The 21,872-nt window shown below is 32.9% G+C and overlaps 3 protein-coding genes across 4 annotated transcripts; 1 reads left to right on the top strand and 2 right to left on the bottom strand.

Moving 5' to 3' along the window:
- Positions 1–687: 687 nt before the first annotated feature.
- Positions 688–4,052, top strand: LOC131602076 (uncharacterized). Its single transcript, XM_058874076.1, has 6 exons — positions 688–1,032; positions 1,118–1,180; positions 1,269–1,299; positions 1,404–3,126; positions 3,317–3,407; positions 3,658–4,052. Exons 1-6 carry the CDS (start codon positions 953–955, stop codon positions 3,692–3,694), a joined length of 2,025 nt encoding a protein of 674 aa, XP_058730059.1. The 5' UTR covers positions 688–952; the 3' UTR covers positions 3,695–4,052.
- On the bottom strand, positions 4,018–7,685 carry LOC131602075 (protein NLP9-like). 2 transcript variants are annotated; one of them, XM_058874075.1, is made up of 6 exons: positions 7,620–7,685; positions 6,464–7,460; positions 6,305–6,349; positions 5,485–6,231; positions 5,259–5,382; positions 4,018–5,138 (listed from the first exon to the last, which is right to left on the bottom strand). In XM_058874075.1, exons 2-6 carry the CDS (start codon positions 7,355–7,357, stop codon positions 4,216–4,218), a joined length of 2,733 nt encoding a protein of 910 aa, XP_058730058.1. In that variant the 5' UTR covers positions 7,358–7,460; positions 7,620–7,685; the 3' UTR covers positions 4,018–4,215. The 2 variants fall into 2 exon arrangements, with proteins under 2 accessions (XP_058730058.1, XP_058730057.1); XM_058874074.1 differs by having other exon boundaries at positions 6,464–7,646.
- A 7,196-nt stretch (positions 7,686–14,881) lies between these two features.
- On the bottom strand, positions 14,882–18,085 carry LOC131607080 (U11/U12 small nuclear ribonucleoprotein 59 kDa protein). The gene is made up of 8 exons (XM_058879122.1): positions 17,642–18,085; positions 17,224–17,566; positions 17,029–17,112; positions 16,890–16,955; positions 16,562–16,634; positions 15,795–16,180; positions 15,543–15,583; positions 14,882–15,102 (listed from the first exon to the last, which is right to left on the bottom strand). The coding sequence occupies exons 1-8, from the start codon at positions 17,818–17,820 to the stop codon at positions 15,024–15,026; spliced, it is 1,251 nt and encodes a 416-aa protein (XP_058735105.1). The 5' UTR covers positions 17,821–18,085; the 3' UTR covers positions 14,882–15,023.
- Positions 18,086–21,872: the final 3,787 nt, after the last annotated feature.

Here is a 21,872-nt window from a genome sequence, read left to right as displayed (position 1 = left end):
CCTTGGACTCCGTAGCCCCGCCCGTGCACTTAAAACTCAAGTATCATAACCTTCACGGAGAACCAACTGTTTTGCACTCCAACCTTGAAGCGGCAAAAAACACACACCATGCACTCTAGAGTGATCAAGGGGAATGCACAATCAACATGACCTTCCTCATATGACAGCTCCGAAGTCTAAACCTTTGTACGCCCTGACGTGGCTAAAGATGAAAGAGGCCAACAACAAAAATAAGTGGCAGAAAAATTGCAAAGTTATATTTCATTTTTCGCATCCATATATATATATATATATATATATATATATATATATATATATATATATATATATATATATATATATAAGGCAGGATCAATTGACACCAGGTATAAGTTTAAAAGATTTACACTAAATCTCAACTGTTAATAGGATTCGATCAAACGGTCTTATAAATAACCTATTATTTAGGAGAAAAAATAGACAATGTATTTTTTTTTTTTAATTTCAATTTAATATGACCGTTTGATCAATTTTTTTAACGATTGAAATTTTGTGTAAGTCTTTTAGACTTAAACCTAGTGTCAACGGACCAAAATTAAATAAATAAATTATCCAATAATTAAAAATAATTTTTTTTATAAGGGACCAAAACGTTAAACTCATTAAAATAAGGGAACTAAATAAGTAAATATATTTAAGCCTAAAAAACATGGATTTCGCGATTCCAATTCTTCTTCAATAGTCGCCAAATTACTTCTCTAGTGTAAGGGTTTCTGTGAACACCGTCCTCCTCCGCACCTCTAACCCGGCCTCTTACTCCGACCTGTCCTCCCCCTCCGCCCGTGCCTCCGTTCATCGTTTTCACAGACTGCTATGCACTAAAATCTCGTCATTATTAGTGCGACCAAGAACATCTTCTAACACATCAACCTCATGTTAGGTTTTCCTTAGGTTGGAACACTTCAGTTGAATAATGAAGTTTGGTAGAACAGATTTATTTTCAATTTTGCAAGACGTAAAACGCCAAGGGAAACGTATCAAACTCAAGAGAAGGTTACCTTCAATTTTGTTTCATTCTCATATTACATATATTCACTATATATACTTACATTCAAATGTTACTGGTTTATTCATGCAGGTGGTTATTGGGCTTACCTATCACAAAACGCGAGAGGAAGAAGTTAAGGGAAAATCGCAATAGGTGCGCTTCATTTGTTCAATAATTTACTCACCATGTTTCACTCTAATGAACTATTTTATTAATTATTTATTTATTTTTCTGCGTACAGGTATTTGCCCGAGTTACTCAGAAAAGATGATGTAGGTTTTGTTTATTGTATTATTTCAGTTACATTAGAACGCGCTTTGGAGATTTGAATGATAAATTGATAAATGATAATCTAATAATCTAATAATCCTTTCAGATGTTTTATGAGTCTGTGAGAACTCATGTTGAACGCGCTTTCGGAGCACACTACATTGAAAGAGAGAACTCTATCCCTCAGGATGATAAAGATTTGAACCGAATACCGAACTTAAATAGGTTGATATTATCGTGTCTTGATAGTTTGACTACCAAGGGTTTATACCGTCTTGCTATGATAGTTAGTGGGGACACAGCCAAGTGTGAAAGAACTCGAGGTAGTTTGAAAAAGATTATCAAGAGTTCTCTTTCAAGTGATCTGAGACGCGAAAGACTGGAAACTCGTAGAGAGCTTTTTCAACTACTCAACAATCCTCAACATTTTCGACAAAGGTGTGAGCTTTTACCTGGATCCGAGTCCCAATTTTATCATGCTGCTGCAGTGAAGGTGTTGTGTGGACTTGAAAAGTTGCCGTCCCAAACCTTGATTGCGATGCGGAGAAAACTTAAAGGAATTAAAGCACCGATGCCTCAGTTGCAACCGAGCAAACACGGATGGGGACGAGGCCATCTCATCAAACTAGTTGATAAAATCTGTAGGGAGATGCTTTTAAAACTCGATGAAGGAAATGAGTTGCAAAAGCCATTAGCCAAAGCTATGTCAGTAGCAGACTTATCACTAAAACTAATGTTTGGTTTTGGCAGCATGTTTTTAGAAGAACTTTACCAGTTCTCGCCTGAAGTGAAGTCTCTGCAGAGTGATATTTTGAATGCTATATGGTCTGTTGAGAAAAAGGAAGTAGTTTCATTGAAAGTGCTGAGAGATTTACAGCTTCTCATAGAACCAAATGCTACAATCACAAATAAGAGCTTACGCACAGCTTTTGTGAATCTTTTGACTGAATTTCTTTTTGAGTGCAGTGATATGGATAGCACTCCAAAGTCTTTATTGCAGATCCTAGATGTTATCAACAAGTGTTCTAATAAAAGCACAGACGATGTAACAGTCCAGAAGAAGCATATTGAAGAAGAAGTTGACTGCATACTAAGCGTGAGTGCTCAGACAAATCAAATTATTCAAGACTTGTTGCCCGACTGTGATTTTGACCAGGACTTTACAGATGCTTATATGGAGCAATCAGAAGAAAGTGACGACAGTGAGAGTGACTGTGATAGTGATAAGGATGACGATGACGATGATAATCAACATTTTGATAACAGGCAATTTAAAAACGGATCATTCAGCACAGCAGATTCAGACTTCAAAGGAGAAAGTGTTGGGGATTGTATGCCATCTGAGATCCATCCTTCTACCACTAAGACCGAGGAAAGGTTGAATATTGATTCTGAAAATCTTCAACCTATGGACTGTGATGCAAAAAATTTGGAATCAGAAATTCGCAACACTAACTATGTCAATCAATGCCAAGAGGGAAGCACAGAGCAGTTTTGTACACCAATGGCTAGGGATTCTTCAGTTGTTTCACCTGACAAAGAATCAGGTGAAAATATTGGCAAGAGACATGAATTTCACGAATCTTACACTAAAGTTGATCCAAGAGATACATCTAATTTTTGTGAGGAGATGGAACCCCCGGCCACCAAGCACATCGCACGCAAGAACCAATACCTTGCATCCCAAGATGCTTGTGACAAGACAGCTATGCTTGCATATAATCTCATAGGTCATTTGTTTGAAGAGTTTGCCATAGCTGAAGGTCTGAACTTAGACTTGAGCAAGAGGTCATACCTCAGTTGTGATAAGCAAATTGAAGAAGCAAAAGGTACTGAAAATTCCACTAACACCAATTTATCCACAAAATGTTGTATGGACATATAGCTTCTACATATTTTATGTAGTAGTAAAGTGTTATGATTTATTTTAATATATTGTGAATGATATCTAACTAGTGTTTTGGTATATCAATTAATACTTGTGTATCAGCATTGATTATCTAGCTTTATTTCATGCAGAAACTAATGAACGGTCATCATCTAAGAAACGTACTAGAGGCCCGGCTATTGTTCAAGTGATTGAAGAGCTTATTCCTTCCTTTCCAGATAGGTATTTGTTATGTTCCTCAATTATGGTAGCATTACAAGAAATGTTGTGTATAACATGCATGATTCTGTCAAAAAACGTCATGATTTTCTTTCTTCTAAATAAGCTATACTCATTTGCCTCTTTGTGAAGTACAACTTAGATTCATAGCAAAGATATTAGGTGACTTTATTTTGGGCATATATGTACACACTAAACAAGCCAAGTTTATGTCTGAGTATTATGAGTAACTTTTGTGTTTTGGACACTGCAGTAGCATGGAAAGACTGAAGATATTGATGGACTTATGATCATGGAACTCAGGCTTTCAGATTCAACTAGAGAAGTGCATTTTGAGAAGAATCTAACTGCGTTGTGGGAGCTTCGAGCTCGCCAGAAATGATGGAAAGAAGTGGTTGCCAAATCCAATGCTCAGTCTCGAGGCAAAGTACAAACTTCTTAGAAACATAATATGACTTCTAGGGAGTGTTTCGTGCATAATACTTTTCAAAGTGTTTTTATATGTTGGTACTAGTAATTCATGTAGTTTTCTTATGAGTTGAAGAAAGCTAAAGTCTGTAAAATACAAATGTTGTTGCATTTCTTACCCATTTTTGGGCATTGATTCCAGATGTACTACTGCTGAAAGCTAGAAATTGTTATTTATTATGATAATATTTTACAGAAAATTTATTACTACTGCTGGCTTGTTTTTGGAGGTTCTTTTCTTTGTTTTTGTTGTAAATTAGAGAATCCATTGAAGAAAATAAACTTTCCTCTGTCAACTGAGCCATGCATCATTTCATATACTATGATAAATGCGAGTAAATATTCAACTGTTATTAATGCCATGTATTTCACAAACAAGTAACTTCACACATTGTGAGCCAATATCACTCAAAACTTCCACACATTCCTTCAAATCTGAGTCATTCACCAACATCACCCATTCCTCTTCATCATCTAGATACTTGAGTTGAAACGAACCATTTTGTAACTTAAACCTAGTTGCAACTTCTTCATATAGTTGAAAACAACCTACACATGGATCAAACTTGAAACGAATAGTATCACCTCTATAGCTAGCTTTGACAGCGAATTTCGACTCGCTGTCAACACAAACTGAATTGACTTTTGAGTGCTTTTGGTTCTCAATGCTTTGAGAGCCTGATGAACTTCCATGCATCATTGGTCCAGAGGCATTGGATGAATCTGTCATGCTTGAAGAGGTAGGGTTGTTTTGTTCATCAACTCCTTTTCCTTCATCCAAACCAAGTTCAATCAATGTGAATGAACTATTAGAGTTAATATCATGCAAACTACTATTGTTCAAATCGCATTGATCTTCCTCTATCTCAAGAACAGAACCTATAGAGTTTTGTTTAGGACAAAGCCATGATGTTGATTCTGGAATACAGTCAACAGAAGAAACATCATCTTTCTTCAATTCTTCCTCGCATAAATTTGAAATAAGAACACCATCATCCTCTAACTTAACGGCCGAGTTCTCTACCGAGATTTTCTCAGGAAACATGTGAGTTTTATTATGTGTACCACCGATCTGTTGGATGATTGATCCTCCAGCAACAAATCCACCAGTGTGTGGATCAAATTTCAACACTCCTTCCACTCCTTGGACAGAATCAAGAACAGTTTGTATTTTCTTCAACGAACGGTTCACTTTATTTATCTTGCGCGATGGCCATCTTGAAATTCCGTGTTGCCTGCATATCCTCTTCAGAGTTGTTGGACAAACTGTTCAAAGAAAAAAAAATCATGAAATTTTCATTGACTAAATTTCCATCACAACCTACAACAATAACTTGAGTTATTAATATAACGAAATTATTTTCGCAAATATTTACGGTGTCTCACCTCCAATCTTTTTTGCAGCATCCTTCAGACTACCAGAAAAGTATTGCTGCAGAACACTCAAGCTAACGTTCTTCTCTACCGCACTTCTCTTTTTTTCAGCCAGCTTTCTTGATCCATTTAATGCCTATAACAAAATCTACTACAATGTTAAAAAACACGGTTTCATAAAACACTAAAGATGATATTCTAAAAGGATGAAAAAAGAGAAGATTCGGTCGAAATATACCTGACTATGAGTAGCTTGGTTTCCATTATTCTTTAGGTTAATTTCATTCAATGACATCTGAAATAAATCATGATCTTCACTTGTGAATGCTATCTGAGAGCTTCCCCTGGACATTGGAAAAAAACTCGAGACATCTTCCTTACGAAACCGATCTTGAGAACCTTCTAACCCTCTTAGTTCAGCTTCTGAAACTGTCCTCAAACTCTTACAGATTCTCCTCATAGTATCTGACAAATTGTCTAATAAAAGCTGTTGTTCTGAACTCCCTATCATGTTGATAGGAAGAAAGAATTCTAACACGTAATCGTCATCGTTCGTATAAGTACTTCTTAGCCTAGTTGCAACCGCGGCATTCAAGTTATATTTTCGCGCGTGATGAACAAGCGGATACTCACTAATATCATAAGACTTCACGTCGGTATAGAAAAATGGATGATTTGATTGAAGAGCTTTTCCAGATATACCTTGTCCTTCCTCAAGATGATGTTCAGAACACGCGTGAACAAATCCTCCTACCGTTTTATCATTTATATAACAAGCCGATTCTTCAATACATAGTACACATTTTTCATCAAAACTTTTTGTATGGCCTTCCTTAATTCGTATTTTCTCAGAATCTTCTCCTTTTCCTTCGGTATAACAACACGGAATCCATGTCAGTGCTAGTGGTAATCTATGTGCATGACAAACAGCTCTTAATATATCCGTTATCTCGGTTAATGCAGCTCTTTTGTTGTTCGATACACACTGCATAAAAAAGTGAATGTCTAAGAACTTCAGAAATTCAGAAAAGAAACATAAATCAGAAATCAGCAAATACCTGTGGAAGTAGTCGTGGAGGCGTAATAGTCCTTAAATTCACACGCTGCGATGAAAAGTCACGAAAAACACAGAAACATGTTACTTTTCTTAGTAGTTGAAGATTACAGTTTACCAATTTACAGCAATAAAGTATATAGTAGTAGAAGAAAAAACCTACCTGAAGTGCATGAGAAACAAATTCTAACTCTTTGTCGAAATTCGATTTTTCCTTTGTAGTAACAAGTTCTAGTACAGCACTACACGAAACTTCAGAGTGCATATCAGATATAGGGAGAGCAATGGAACCGCGAACCTCGTGACTAATAGCATGATCTAGTCTCAAATACTCAGATTTATGATAGTAACCAATGTTAGAGGTCCATTCAGGAACATGCGAGTTATACACGCGGCCGGGGAGTCCAGGACAATAAGTTCCCGTTTTCATTTCCGCAGAAAACGTAAATGACCTCGACACTTCGCGATAACCTGCAAGCTTTTGGTCTAACAAATATGGTTGATCACTAGTAGTTAAGACGAATTCGTCGCCATATTTTATCGGTACCCAAACTTGTGCCAATATTCCTCCACCAGCTGATTCCTTAAAGAATGATAAAGCATTCATCATTCTCTCATCAAGTGACCAGCTCGGCGATTTCGATATCATGTAATTGCACATATCAAATGAATCTAAATTATGATTATTGTTATTATTTGTTTCATTTTCATTATCTAAGAACTCAAGTTGAGTTTCCATTTGTTGTAATAGTACTTTTTCACTATCCATAACATTGTAATTTCCACCAATTTCTGTCATGAAAAATGAACCATCAACATGTTCAACTAAATTCAATCCATCATGAGGTGAATATGAAAATGATGAAAGATCATTAGTTAGAGTTTGATCTGATATCGAGGACGACGAGCCGTTGCACCAACCGGCATAGCTGTCAAAGTTCATCAGCTCAGAGATGTTGTTAAACATGTCATCTGAAGCTGTTGAACTTTTCATTCCATTATCCAATTGTGTCCAGAAGCTAATTCCTTTCTCCTTTGAAGAAAATTGATCTTCCATGTTCAAACTTGAAATTGATATTGAAATAAAAAAAAATGATATTAAGCATATGAAAAACCTGAAAGGTTGGATCCTAGCTCCATATATATAGCAAGTTCCTTCACTGAAACAATGTAGCATAGAAGTTAGATAGTTTCCATAAAAGGAAAGGTCCTAAGGAGTGAAAGTAGGTGTACGGTACTTTCACAGAAAATAGGTTACTAAAAATAGAAAGTGGTTATCATGGTCGACCCACCACACCACAACCTCGTACTAGTGTTACCTTAATCATGTTATCACACTTAAGATTGTGTTTGGAGACAATAATATAACATAAACATAAAATGTATTTAATGTAGGATAGGTTGCTTTCAGATTTGTGTGATTGATTGATATATATTGCAATAGAAGTAATAAACCACCTGGATTGAAATAGAATCTAGTGGCTAGACAATGATATTTTATGAAGAAAAAAAAGCAAGCATAAAAATATTCTGGTGACACATTAAGGATGTTGATAATGATTTGATGTGTTTTTTATTTAGTTGTTTTAATCACTTTCGAACCTTAAAGTTGACTCCTAGTGATTATGTTTTGTCATCCGTACTCTACGGTCGTATATTTATGCTTATTTATAGATTCTCTTTGGTTACAAGTTATTTAATATTATTGACTGAAAATTATTTTTTATTATTATTATTATTATTATTATTATTATTATCATTATTATTATTATTATTATTATTAATATTATTAATCATATACATTTATGTGAGTTAGAGTATTGAAATTCTTTGAGACTGACTGAATTTAATATTTAAAAAGTATGAGTTAAATACTTATAGTGTATCAACAATAATTGGAGTTGTACACAAAATTCTTTAAGATATAAATAAATTCTTTATGAGTTGGTTAATCTAATTTAGTTGGTAACTGGTTAGATGTGACCTATTTTTGATGCATTTTAACTTTGTTCATATAATGTTAGTTAATTGTGGAATTTAATCATAGATCGATAAACGATGAGATAGAGTTTGTTGCGGTGGTTCTGAGCTTCTGATGCAGTGGATAAGAAATTTATTTATAAGGTTAGTACTTCAACACTCAAGTCAGTAAGAAAGTGAGAAATAATGTATGTTGTAACGAAGTACCGTCAAGAATAAACCAAAACTATGAGAAATATTGAGTTTTTTGAACAAACACAAGAAATCCTATTTGGTTTTCACGGAAGAGAGAAGAGGGAAGAAGAAGAAAAATTATGATTGATTGTAACTGTTTTTCTATTCACTTTCTCTATTAGAGTTTACAAATTACAAGTTAATAACAACAACCAACATCTCTCAATAACATAAGAGACCTGGTCTATTTATAGACTACTAAGTTAACTTAGGCTACAAGCGAACTTAAACAATTGGACTAAACAAAAAGAACCAATTCGACATGCTTACAAACCTAGCATTATCGACTACTGCGTGTTAGAACACATTTCGACTACAACATGCAGGACTTCGACATCAGCATGTGAACAGACTTTGACAACATGCTTAAACTCTATCGAACCAAGAAACCTATCCTTGTCGAGATACTAGAGTTCGATCCAAAATATCACAAATCTCCACCTTGGAACAAACTCTACAACATTAAAGGAACAAACTAGCTTTCTTCATACAACTTTATCAACTGCATACAATGAAAAAACTTGCAACTTGGCAATGTCGGTGATCAATTTGACAACATTGTAATCTGTCGAAATCTTCAACACTTGGACTTTTCTAGGCTCGATTATTTCTCTGACAAAATGCAGCTCCACATCGACGTGCTTGGTTCGCTCATGATAGACTGAATTCTTCAACATATGTATGACACTTTGACTATCAGATTTAACAGTGATAACTTGACTTTGAAGTTTCAGCTCCTTAGCAAAACCTTCATGCCACAATGCTTCTTTCACAGCTTTAGTGAGGACAATAATTCCACTTCAATGGTTGATAAAGCGACAACTTTCTGAAATGTCGCTTTCCAACTGATTGTTGTGCCAAACATAATGAAAATATATTCAAAAATAGATTCTTTAAGATTTCACAGTGTAGGAGTTGTGTTGCTATGTCTGTATTCATCTTGTTTTTTTTTACCAACCAAGGACTTTTTGATCATATGTATTTCAATCCTCATATTCAGGATTCACTTTAATTCTAGAGTAAGCACTTAATATTATTTATTAATTAATTAGGATACACCTTTGTCCCTAGCATGTATCCATCAAATCTACAATATTTGATCATAGGAAATACTAAGGATTGTCAAATAGGGTAGTTATCTCTGTCCATATTGACAAAGACAAATGATGGGATTATTTGTTGTTATTTGATTTTATAGAAGATGGTATTTTTGAAGTTTTAGATCGAAGGCCTTTAAGAAAGGAAGCTCTGATGCCAAGTTAGAAATGTATATTGTGTCTAATTATTGTTGTAGGAAAAAGCTAACATGTGCTCTAAGGGCACAAGTTAATAAGCTATTTATAAAAATACTTTCTTGTAAGACGCGTATTCAATGTATTGAAACTTTAAATGTGACTTTACTATATTTAATTTTTTCTAATTATAGTATCGTTAATATGTGCCCTTAGGGCACATGTTAGCATAACACATTGTTGTAATTAACATATGACGGTATACACATTTATACTAAGATGACGTTGTATACGCAATACAAGAATAATGACTTATTAATTATAGTAATGCACGATAAGTGGCAACAATAATATCTCCAAGAAAGAGTTATATAGTATGGTTGATATTATTGTAGGTAACTTGTATTTAACACTACAAGAAAGAGTTAGACATAAATGTAATCTCATTATATCTATTGAAGCAACATGGAAAGAAGCACATGGAACCCAATAATATGGAGTTGAATAGAAAACACTTTGATCCTTTTGAACAACCTAAGTTACAATATGTATTACAGTCATAAATCAACTAAACAAGTAAGAATATGAGCCATGGCGGGAAAAGGAAATTTGAAAAGGATGCATAAAAAATATTATATCATTTACATTGCAAAAATGCCTTGACCTATATACAAACATAATGGACTTACAGAACAAAATATCATCAAGCCCAATAAACTATCAATATACCAGAAAGTAAAATACTAATTATGTATCGAATACCCCAATAAACTTGGGGTATATAGAATGAAGACCAATCTTAGCAATGTTGGGAAAAAAGGCTTTGCATCTAATGATTTAGTAAAGACATCAATAAGTTTTTGTGATCAGGTGATAGGAATGAGATGAAAGAGTTGTTGTTGTAGTTTTTTCACGGACTAAATGGAAATCTAAATCAATATGTTTGGTTCTTTCATTGAAGGAAGAGTTGTTGGCTATGTGCCTGATAGAAGTATTATCACAATACAAGAGTGAAAGTTATATTATCACAATACAAGAGTGAAAGTTGTATTATCACAATACAAGAGTGAAAGTTGTTTGAAGGAACAACTGGTTTTTAGCAGTCTCCCAAGATTCTTAGGTTTACTCCTACAAACCTGGGAGTTACGCGTTTTGGACCTAAATCCACGATCCAGTCCAAAACACAGAACGTTAGCCACGCGTTGGGGGTAATATATAAACTCTCTCCCTCGAGAGAGTCAGGGAACACAATTTTCATAACCCTAAATACTAAATCGTATATATGCTCCTACTAACTTGATTGTCGGAGTACCTTGCAGGTACGCCCCTTCCTCGTCATCACCAACACTGTGCAAAACATTTGTGACCCTTTCTGGTTCTGATCCTCAATTCAGTATATATATATATATATATATATATATATATATATCCCTCATTGGTTCCTAAAGATTGGTATAATCCATCAAAATTGGATTTTAGCTTCACTCACTGTCTTCTTGGTCTCATTCATAACTTTCTTACAATTTTTTTCAAGTTTTGATATTTTTACACATAGATCATTCTTTAAAAAAATAAATTACTCTAACTTCTGAACACTTTCATTCCACTATCACGATTCTTTATCCTTATGTTCAAAACCTTCTTATTATCCTAACGTCCCTTTGACTATGTTTCTAATCTCTAGCTATCTTATTCCACATATCGTTAGCACTTTCTTGTAGTTGTCCAAATACGCCCCACCCACCCAAAAAAAAATCTTTTACCCTTCAAATATTACTACTTGATCAAAATAATACTGCTAAATAAATAAAATTACATCAAATTCATAACTATTTATTTCACAACAACAACAAAAAATACTATCAATCTCATCTCATTTGTGAACAAAAAAATAAATATTTATTATAAATAAAAAATTATTAATAGTTTTAAGCTTAAATAGTCGATTGGTACCTATAAGTTGTTGTATTCTTATTTTTCATCCCTATATCTTTTTTATGTATGGATAAAGTCATTAAATATTCAATTTCATTTGATTTTAGTTCCTCAAGTTAAAACTCGCATAAAATCTACATGTTTTTTGCGAATTTTAACGTTAGAGATTAAAACCAAATAAAATTCAACATTCAGAGATTATTTCCACAAAAAATGATTTAAGGAATAAAATAAAAACACGCTAACTTATAAGAATTCATTGACTATTTAAACCTAATTTTAATTATAGTTATTTTGAAACTATTACAATACCACTTTGGATCCTCTTTTCTCATTTTATTTTTTCTCTAAAGTAAAAATAATTTTATAATGAAGAGGGAGAAAGAGAGAGATGATCTAAGTCCATTACAATACACTTTCGTTTAATCTTTAATATTATTCTTTTATATTAAAAAATTATATAATTCCAATCAGTATAGTTTTTTAAAAAATAAATAAATTGTAATTTGTCAAATATTAATACACTATATTATTTAAAAAAATTGCTATCTTGAATATTAATAAGATAGAGGATGTATCAAGTAGGAAGATTTTTTAAAGAAGAGAAAAGAAGATTAAATCTTGACCACTGAATGTGATAAATGATCTTGATAAAATCACATTCAAAATATTCATCAAGAGCAAATACATCATCTAGAATAAAAAGTTAATAAAATAAAATATTTAATTTAATAAAGATTATAAATTAGAATCTCACTGTGATATGACTATTTCTTTAAGGGTTAATACCACTTTTCACCCATGTAATATATGCGAAATTCGCTTTACCTCTCTGATAATATATATTTTTTAGTTTCCCCTATAATATTTTTTTTGTTTCGATTATCCCCTAAGCGTGCAAATTTAACACCAAATTTGGAGGGGAAAATCAAACAAAAAAAATATTACAGGGGATAAACTTTACACTTAGGGGACAAAAAACATAGTATTTTTATATTTTAGGGGAGTGTTTGAAAAAAAAAATTTACAGGGAGGCAAAGGAGATTTCGCCTATATTATAGAGGATTTTATATATTTAACTCTTTCTTTAATATATATAAAGTTATCGTTATTACCAAAAAAAAAAAATTATCCTAAAATTGTCACTTTGTGTTGGATATAATAATGGAGTTTTATAATAATTTTTGATCCATTACAATTTATAAAAAATAACTTATTGTATTTGTTAAATTATAAATAGTAATATATATTGGATATTTAATCCAATTTTATTAAAATTAAGAATTAATTTAATTCATTTGCATTATAATTTAAAATTATTTATATTCATCTTTGATTCATTTATTTTCGACTGCAGAAAATATTTAATTATTTTTATTAATTAAAATAACACTCATTCTACTATTATTATTGTTAACTTATAAATAATTTGCAAACACATTAAATAGCTAACTAGATTATATTCACACAAGTGCTATATCTAAACATGTTAACTGCCACGAAAACAAATGAATGAAGAGAAAGATCATGGAAATTATAAAGGAGTGTCTCAATCTTGAGAGGCAACAAATAACTAGTATTCAGAGAAAAAAAAATTCATTCCGAACCAAAGTTATTAAGTGCACCCTGTAGTGACGTTATCTCGTGCACCCTAGCGCGCATCTTAGTTTGAGATTGCAGTCGCGATTGCTGGAATATCAGGTCGTGGGAGTGAAGTTTCCCAGCCCTGGCGGATTTTGACTTGTTTTGGGGTTTTTTTATGCGAAATAATGTTTCTGCCCTTTAAAAAATTAAAAATTGGAACGATATTTCAATTAAGAGTTCAGACGCAGTTTTTCTTTCTCTTCACTTCAACTCATTCGCTTTTGTTCTCACGTTTTGCCCTAATTGGGCTCTGCCTTAACTCCTCCTCAGTCTCAACTCCTTTAGGTTTATTCTTTGCTCTCTATTCTTTTTGAAGAGCTAGTGAATACAATGATTAATGAGACTAATCTTCCTAAATACTTTTGATACGATGTATTAAGCATTGCTTGCTATGTGATGAATCGTGTCTTGATAAGATCAAATTTTAAAGCAGGCGCTCTAGGAGTTATATAAAAGAAGGAAGCCTAATATTTCCCACCTCCATATGTTAGGATGCAAATATTTGTTAACGATAATGAGAAAAATAATCTTGGAATGTGTGATGCTAAAGTCGATGAAAGTCTATTTTTAGGATATTGCACTTCTAATAAAATTCTTTAGAATTTTCAATAATAAAAAAAACACATTGTTTGTAGAAGAATCAATTCATGTTACCTTTGATGAATCTAACCCAAAATCAGTAGAGGTAAATGTTGTTGATTGTGTAGGTATGTTGGAAAAAAACTTCTCTAAAAGATAGATCGAGAGAAAGATAAAGTTTAAGATAATGATCAAAATAAAGATCAAGATAAAGATCAAAATCAAAGTTAAACAAAAGATCATCAAAATAAAAATAAAAACATCTATCATGATCTTCCGAAGAATGGAGGACTGCAAATACTCGTCTAATCCAAAAATATCATTAGAGGTATTTTTAGGGGATCACAACCAGACATTGTCTTAATCAGATATGTAACCTTGTGACTTATATTTCCCAAATTTAATTAAAGAACGTCAACGAAGCTCTCATTGATTTCTTACTATAGAAGAAAAGTTAAATTAATTTGATAGAAAAATGATTTGAAACTTGTTCCAAAACCTTCATATAAGGATCATGACACTATTTATAATTATTAATAATTTTAAGCATACAATTACTAATGATTTATTGAAGCGAAAATCCAAGAAATTCTTTCCAAACAAAATTTCATTTTTTTTTCCTTTCAAAAAAATACAAATTTTTATCCAAACAAATTTTTCAAAAATCTAAAGTCCCTTTAAGTCCCCTAAAAAATAATAACATTAGAGAGTTAGGCCAAATAGAGAGTTTACAGTTTGATGTACTTACCAATTTACAAAAATTAAAAACTATTTTGATCAATATTTACAATTTCACTAGCATTTCTGCATAAAGAGAAGAGTATTAAGACTTATACAGCTTTCATTTAATCGTAAATCACTAGTATTATAATTTTGAAACATTATTCCAAGAGTATTTTCCTTCATTTCCAGGAACATTCAACAATGATGATCACCAACCTCAAAAATAAAATAAAAATGATGATCATCATCATCAGTACAGGATGAAAATTCTATGTTATAAATATAAACATGCCACCAAAAAACTTACACTTGGGGCTAGCCAAAAATACAGTTCAAACCTTCGGAACGTATCAGATGAAATATTTGTGCAATGTTGATGATGATTTTACAAACTAATCATTTAGACCTCACCAAGTAAGAAGCCCATATCTCATTGGCTGGAGGAGGAGGCTGAACCCAGTGACCAGGTATGCGACTGCACGAAGTTACGAGGAATAAAATAAAAGTCAAATAAGACAATCAAATATTTTATTTTCACTTTTCACTCTCATTGATAAGTTCACAAGTATTAGCAAACTGATAAATGTCTGGAGCCAATTTATATGTAAAAATAAACTCAACTCAATAACCATTTTATTAAGCAAAAAAAAGAGGTATGGTTGAAGTAATAAAGTTTACAGACCATTATTGGTCATTAATATATTGTTTAAAAAGTTGTAAATTTGGTCAGAATCTCCACCTTTCATGAGTATGTTTTAATGACTTAACATCCAGTTCCTCTCTTTTAACTACTAAAGCAAACAATACTCACTCAAAGTAACTTTGGTATGTACTTCAGAAATAGGGTGAGAAAATTCTTATGTAGAAATTAATTTGAAATTTAGTGTAAAGAGCTTCATTGTTGTGATTTCATACCTTCCTCCCGGTCGGATATAGGCATCCCATCCTCTTCTAACCTGCATGAGATTAACAATCAAAGACTTATGAGGAACATTCAAGTGGAATAATAACAAAAGTGGTGCATCAATGTAACCAAAAAAGGTGGTGCATTAAGTAAAACTAGCTGCCACTTGGTTAAGTTCCCCTAATATGCATTCTAAAGAAACAAAAGGAAAGTGTTTTTTAGCAAAAGATGTAGAGTTCAATTAAAAAAGTAGTTAAAACTACCTCGATCAATGTGCCCATGTCATTGTTGCTACCATGATAATAATGATAGAACTCCATTGGCAAATTCGCCAAAGGATCATAAGCCCCTCTATAGTTTTGTTCTTCAGATGCTACTTTACTAGATTTCTTCTCATCAGTTGTATCAAATCCCTCTTCAGTTACATTACGGACTATTTGCTCTTTTTTCTCCTTAATTTGACTTTCATCATTGCTTCCATCTGAAACTTTCTCTTGGTTCTGCATAGTTTTTCTGGATTCCTCGGCAATCGCAATTGCATCTTTAGCAGCATCTGTTTCAGCTGCTGCCAAAGCTTCACGCTCCTCTTCTTCCACTGCAGCCTGAACTCGTTCAAGAAACCTGTCATCCTCCTCTGGGAGAAAATGGCCTGCATATTTGTGAAGAACCACAATCATTTCAATCCGGAATAAAATTAAATTTACATTTATGAATATTATAAACTTCTGCATACTCAAATTGCAAACATACTAAAGTTTTATAAGGTATTTATTGTGAAGATATTGTAAACATGTTCCTAAACTTCTGAACACCATAATCACTTCAATTCATAATTACAAAGTTTTGGGAAAATATTTATTTATTATGATACATTTATAAGATGAATAGATTCAGCTATAATGAGAAAACGCCAAACAGTGGAGCTTGAACTCAAAATAATAGAAGAAGTTAAAAAAAAAATTGAGTAAATAATATGCTATATAATCACAACACAACTAACTAAAGCAGAGTGATTTTCTAATATATATACCTTGTTTTTTTAACTTTTGTATCCTTATTGAGCGTAATTCTTTAAGTTTCTCCACCACCAAGAGCAGCTCCAACTGTGATATGATACAACATGATGCAAGAGAATAACACATACACAAGATGATAAATATAAATTGTTGTGATTGATATCGACTAAATAAAAGTATATCAAAAGAAAGGTGTGCTTAACAACCGACATGATTTAGGTAGTTAATTAACACATGATATAGCCATATGGTAGATACAACAGAATGTATGATCGAGTTCTTCAGAGTTAATGGAAACCATAAAACAAAAATGATTTAACAATCATTTGTACAAAAATTTACCTCAGATTCTAGTTTCTTTTTCTCTTCTTTGACTTTAAGCTTTGCAATTTCTTTCATCTTTTTTACCTGCATATAGACATGCTCAAATATCAATTTCAGTCAATATGAACGTAGGCATAGATTGCAAAGACTTTAATACCTTGTTATCTGCAATTTCCTTGGCAATCTCCCTAGCCCTCCATTCATCAGCTTCCCGGTCAATTTGGGCGAATCGCTCGTGGTCCTAGAGTTTTAAACAAAGCAACCGAAAAAATCTACCAGTTATAAACAACAGCAATAACAAACAGAAAAGAAAAAAGCCTCAAAAACACAAGACAACACAAGGCAAAGTAACCTTTGCCATCATTTCCGCAATACGCTTCCTTTTTTTCTTCCTCCATAGTTGATTCCGTTTAGACTTATGCACTTTATTTGCAAACCTAGCCACTGCTGATTTCTCTTCCCATGGACTTGCGTCATCCGCAACATATCTAAACGGCTCCAGCTGTGCTCTTAGTTTTAGCATTAAAGCATTCGCCGTTTCAATAGCCAATGCTTCTTGGGTTTCTATACTAACCCCTCTGTCTTCTAAACACTTTAGAAAACTCAAAAGATAAGTTTCGGTTGAGCCATGAGTTAAATCTTCTAGAGACCCATCACGGTCTCTTATCATCTTCAACATCTCTAGTTCCTTTTGCCTATAGAAAATACATCGAATCAAATCAAACCATCAAATAGCATGTACTAAATTGAAATGAGAACAATATACATACATTCCATTTACAAGGTTTAGAGTATCCTGCAATTCCCGGAACCGATCGCAAACATTTCTGGTTTCCCAAAAGGAACTTGAATTTGGTGGTTCGGGCGGTAACACCGGAAACTGCATCGGTTCAAGAAATGGCGGTCGCGGTGGTGGTGGTAGTGCAGACTGAAAAGGAACTGGATTCATCGATACAGCGGTTCGGTTCAGGAAGAAAACCGAACAAAATCGAACCGGAGGTGCAGAGGGAAGCGGACGCTGGCAGTTACAGGGATGCCAGATGCGGCGCGCATCACTGGCGCGGCTGACTCAGATGCAATTCACGAAAACAGCAATGAAATTTTTTATAAAAAAAAAATAATCTGAACAGAGAAACCTGAAGAATGACGGTAGAAGGAGGAGGGATGGTGAGGAAGAAATGAAAAAAAATAACAACACAACCAGCGGAGTGCTTGAATTTCAGCGGGGCTGCATAAATTGAATAGTATAAAAACGAAATTGAATAAAAAAAAGAGAAAATGGGTGATGCACGCAAAAAAGTTTTACACTGTCAACCAATCACAACCATGAATTAGGATAAATCAGACTTTAATTTTTAAAAAATTTATATGACATGGCAAAACGATTTGTTTCTATTGGATGATAGTGTAAAACTTTTTTACACTGTCAGTGCACTACCTTTAACCTCTAAAAAAAATATTAAGACACTATATTATCCAATAAAAGAACGTATGATAAAAAGATAATATTATATATGCTTTACTTACTAAAGGATTGTCTCTATTTTCTTTTTTTTTTATTAAGCAATTTGTAATTAGTAGGATTCAAACTTGAGACATAGAGAGGAGCACACTCTCAAGACTCAAGCGTTTCACCGTTAGACCACACACACGCACACTGAATATCTCTACTTAATGATTGTAAACAAATATAAATATAATTATATAACTAATATGAGTTTAAAGATAGTATGGAGTTAGTAGATGAGCCATCAATAGAAAGTAGGTTCGCTTGGACAAATAAAGAGGGTAGTTCTTAAAGTATATTAGACACATTTCTGATCTCTAAACAATAGATGGATAACTGAAAAATTGTTGATCAAGTGGTAGGGGATAGAGACATATGAGGTCATGCACCAACCCTTTATAGTCAATAGTTATTGATTTGAAAGTAAAGGTTTTCTGAAGCATGTGGAAGATGAGGGGAAGATTTTAAAGATGGGAGGAAACAAGCTTATGTACTAAAAGAAAAGATTAAGTTGTTAAGAAATAGGTTTAGAACTTGGAACAAGGAGGTATTTGATTGGTTGGATCTAAAAACAAAGGATGTAGTCAAGGAGTGTAACGAATTTGATGAAACAATGATCAACAATGATTTGTTGATTGATGACAACACAATGGAAAGAAAAAGGTGGCCTCAAATGAGTTTTAGAGAAACCTAAGGAAATTTTACTTTGACAAAAATCAAGACAACAATTGTTGAAAGAAGGGATCAAAACTCGAGGTATTTTCACGCAGTCATCAAAGAGAGAAGAAGAAGAAACTCATTGTGTCAATTAAAACAACATAGGGGGGAGTAAAAGAGGTTGAAGGGATGAAAGAGGAAATGGTCAAAGTTTTTGAAAGTATATTTAAGGAACCATTTAAAGTCAGGTCTATATTAAAGGGCTTGAATTTCAGGAAAATTTCACAAAAGTAGAAGATAAGTTTGGAAATTCAATTTTCAAGAGAGAAGTAAGAATGGTTGTGTGAGTTTCTGAGGGTAAGAAGAGCTCAGGGTCAGATGGGTTAAATTTCAAATTTATACATGTTGGAGTTTTCTAGAAGAGGATCTAGTAAAATTTGTGAATGAATTCTATGAGAATGCCACATTACGAAAAACCATTACAGCATCCTTCATTGTCTTAGTCCTTAAAAACAACAACCATCAAGGGCTAAGTGAGTACAAACCTATATATGTGTCTAAATTAGTGTCAAAGGGATTTTAGATGGTGTATGGACTCAAGGTGAACTTCTGCAAGAACAAATTATATGGAATTCACATGGAAGACTCTTTTATGAAGGTAACATCCCAATTCTTGTCCTGTTGCATAGATGAATTTCCATTAAAATTCTTAGGCATGCCAATGGGGAAAACCCTAGAAGATGCAGCATGTGGAAAGCCAGTCATATATTGCTTAAGGAAAAGATTATCAACAGGGAGAGATAGAATGCTTTCCATTGGAGGGAGGGTAACTTTACTGAATGTAGTACTTTCAAGTATCCTAATTTATATTTTGTCGTTCTTCAAAGCACTTAAGAAGACTTGACTCGACAACAAATTATTCAAATTCAGAGTAGGTTTTTATGGAATGGGAAGGAAGACAAATGAGGAATTAGTTGGGTTAAGAGGGAAAATATATGAAAATCAAAAGAAAAAAGAAGGTTAGAAGTAACACATATAGGAACTTTCAACAAGGCTTTGTTATGTAAGTGAAAATGGAGAATGATAAAAGAAGATGAACCAATTGAGAAAGACATTCTTAATGCTACATATGGGGATCTTCAGCATCGAATTTTAGGTAGCATGGAGCCAAACAGAACTAAGAAAGCTTCCCTATAGTGGAAATACATTATAGGTATTGGTTTGAATTTAAAAGATACTAGTGATTGCTTTGTAGGAAATATGGATTTTAAGGTGGGAGCAGGAGAACTGAAACCTTTTTGGCTTGGCAGGTGGATTGGTGATAAGCCATTAAAATTGGTTTATCCTATTATCTATCAATTAACAAAGAAACCAAAAGGAAAGGTTGAATTCGAAGCATTTGTTGACTCTAACGATGAAGGATGTATGGTTACCAGAAAATCTCTTTTTGAATATGTTCACTATGTTTGGAACAACGATCAGTTGGAAAGTTCTGTTTTCATCAGGATATCTGACGCGTATGAAAGACATCTATAAAGATAAAAGAATGGGAATTAGGAGAGAGAGAGAGAGAGAGAGAGAGAGAGAGAGAGAGAGAGAGAGAGAGAGAGAGAGAGAGAGAGAGAGAGAGAGAGAGAGAGAGAGAGAGAGAGAGAGAGAGAGAGAGAGAGAGAGAGAGAGAGAGAGAGAGAGATAGAGAGAGAGAGAGAGAGAGAGTTATAAACGTGTTCATTCCTTTATATGAATAAGAAAAGTTTATTGGATTATGTTGTTGTTTCTAATTGAAAGTATTGTACTCTTGTGTTATGCCAGGTTAATTATACAATGAGCATGCTCACCATATTAGAGGAAGTCGAAACCAAACTGACCATATGTATGAGTGAGTTGGTTCGATTTTATTTTGACAATGAAATTACAAGTTGGACGATGAACCCAATCAATTAAATTTTAAACAGATTGAATAACGAGTTATGACAAATTTGATGTATGGAGATTTTAAACTGATGTTTTGTAATTTTTTTCATCAAATATATTTTACAAAATTATTTCAAAAGATTATCTTTTAAGTGTTTAAACAAAATTTCAAAAATTATTTTTGATGAGTTTTCTTAAAGAGCACTTTTTTAAAGATCAAATCAACGTCTTATTTTTGATAATATTAATATATTTTCTTAATGTAGTTTATAAAGTCACATGAATCACCTAAATAAAAATAGCATATCCAACTAAATATGTGATAAATTTGTCTTTTATAATTTAAAAAAAAAAATCATCCAAAAGACATGGGTGTATGTCGAGTAACTTTTCTTAGTAAGATTAAAAGTTTGGAGTGTTACTGAATGTATTTCCATTAATCCAAATATATGTCATTTAAAATTATAAAGGTTTCATTCTCCTTTAAAGAATTACATTTTTATTATAACAACAACAAATATATTTATGAACACAATTAACAATGAATTAATATTACTTAGTTAAAAATTAAGATTATACAAAAATAACAGGCAAACGGGCAACAATAGAACATCTCCAGCATGCCATGTTTTTACACCTACAGAAAACACAGATTTTGAAAGTGATGACAACAATGATTTAGATTATGATTCGTTCGTAGGTACTGTGCAAATATTAATGTCATTACAATCCTGCATCTTATGTTATACATTTATTGTTCATTAAAATATACTGAGAACATTGGTTTACCATTTGTACAACTTGCCCATTACAACTCTGCATCTAATGTTATTCTATTATGTGCAGAAAAATAAATTTAGAACATTGGTTTACTTCTAAGTGCATTCTTTCTTAAGTTGACCTACATTTCTTCTAATACATTT

Source organism: Vicia villosa, linkage group LG5 (assembly GCF_029867415.1).
Source record: "Vicia villosa cultivar HV-30 ecotype Madison, WI linkage group LG5, Vvil1.0, whole genome shotgun sequence".
NCBI classification, from domain to species: Eukaryota; Viridiplantae; Streptophyta; class Magnoliopsida; order Fabales; family Fabaceae; genus Vicia; species Vicia villosa.
The sequence above is the reverse complement of the archived record's forward strand: the minus strand, read 5'-3'. Positions and strand labels throughout refer to the sequence as shown.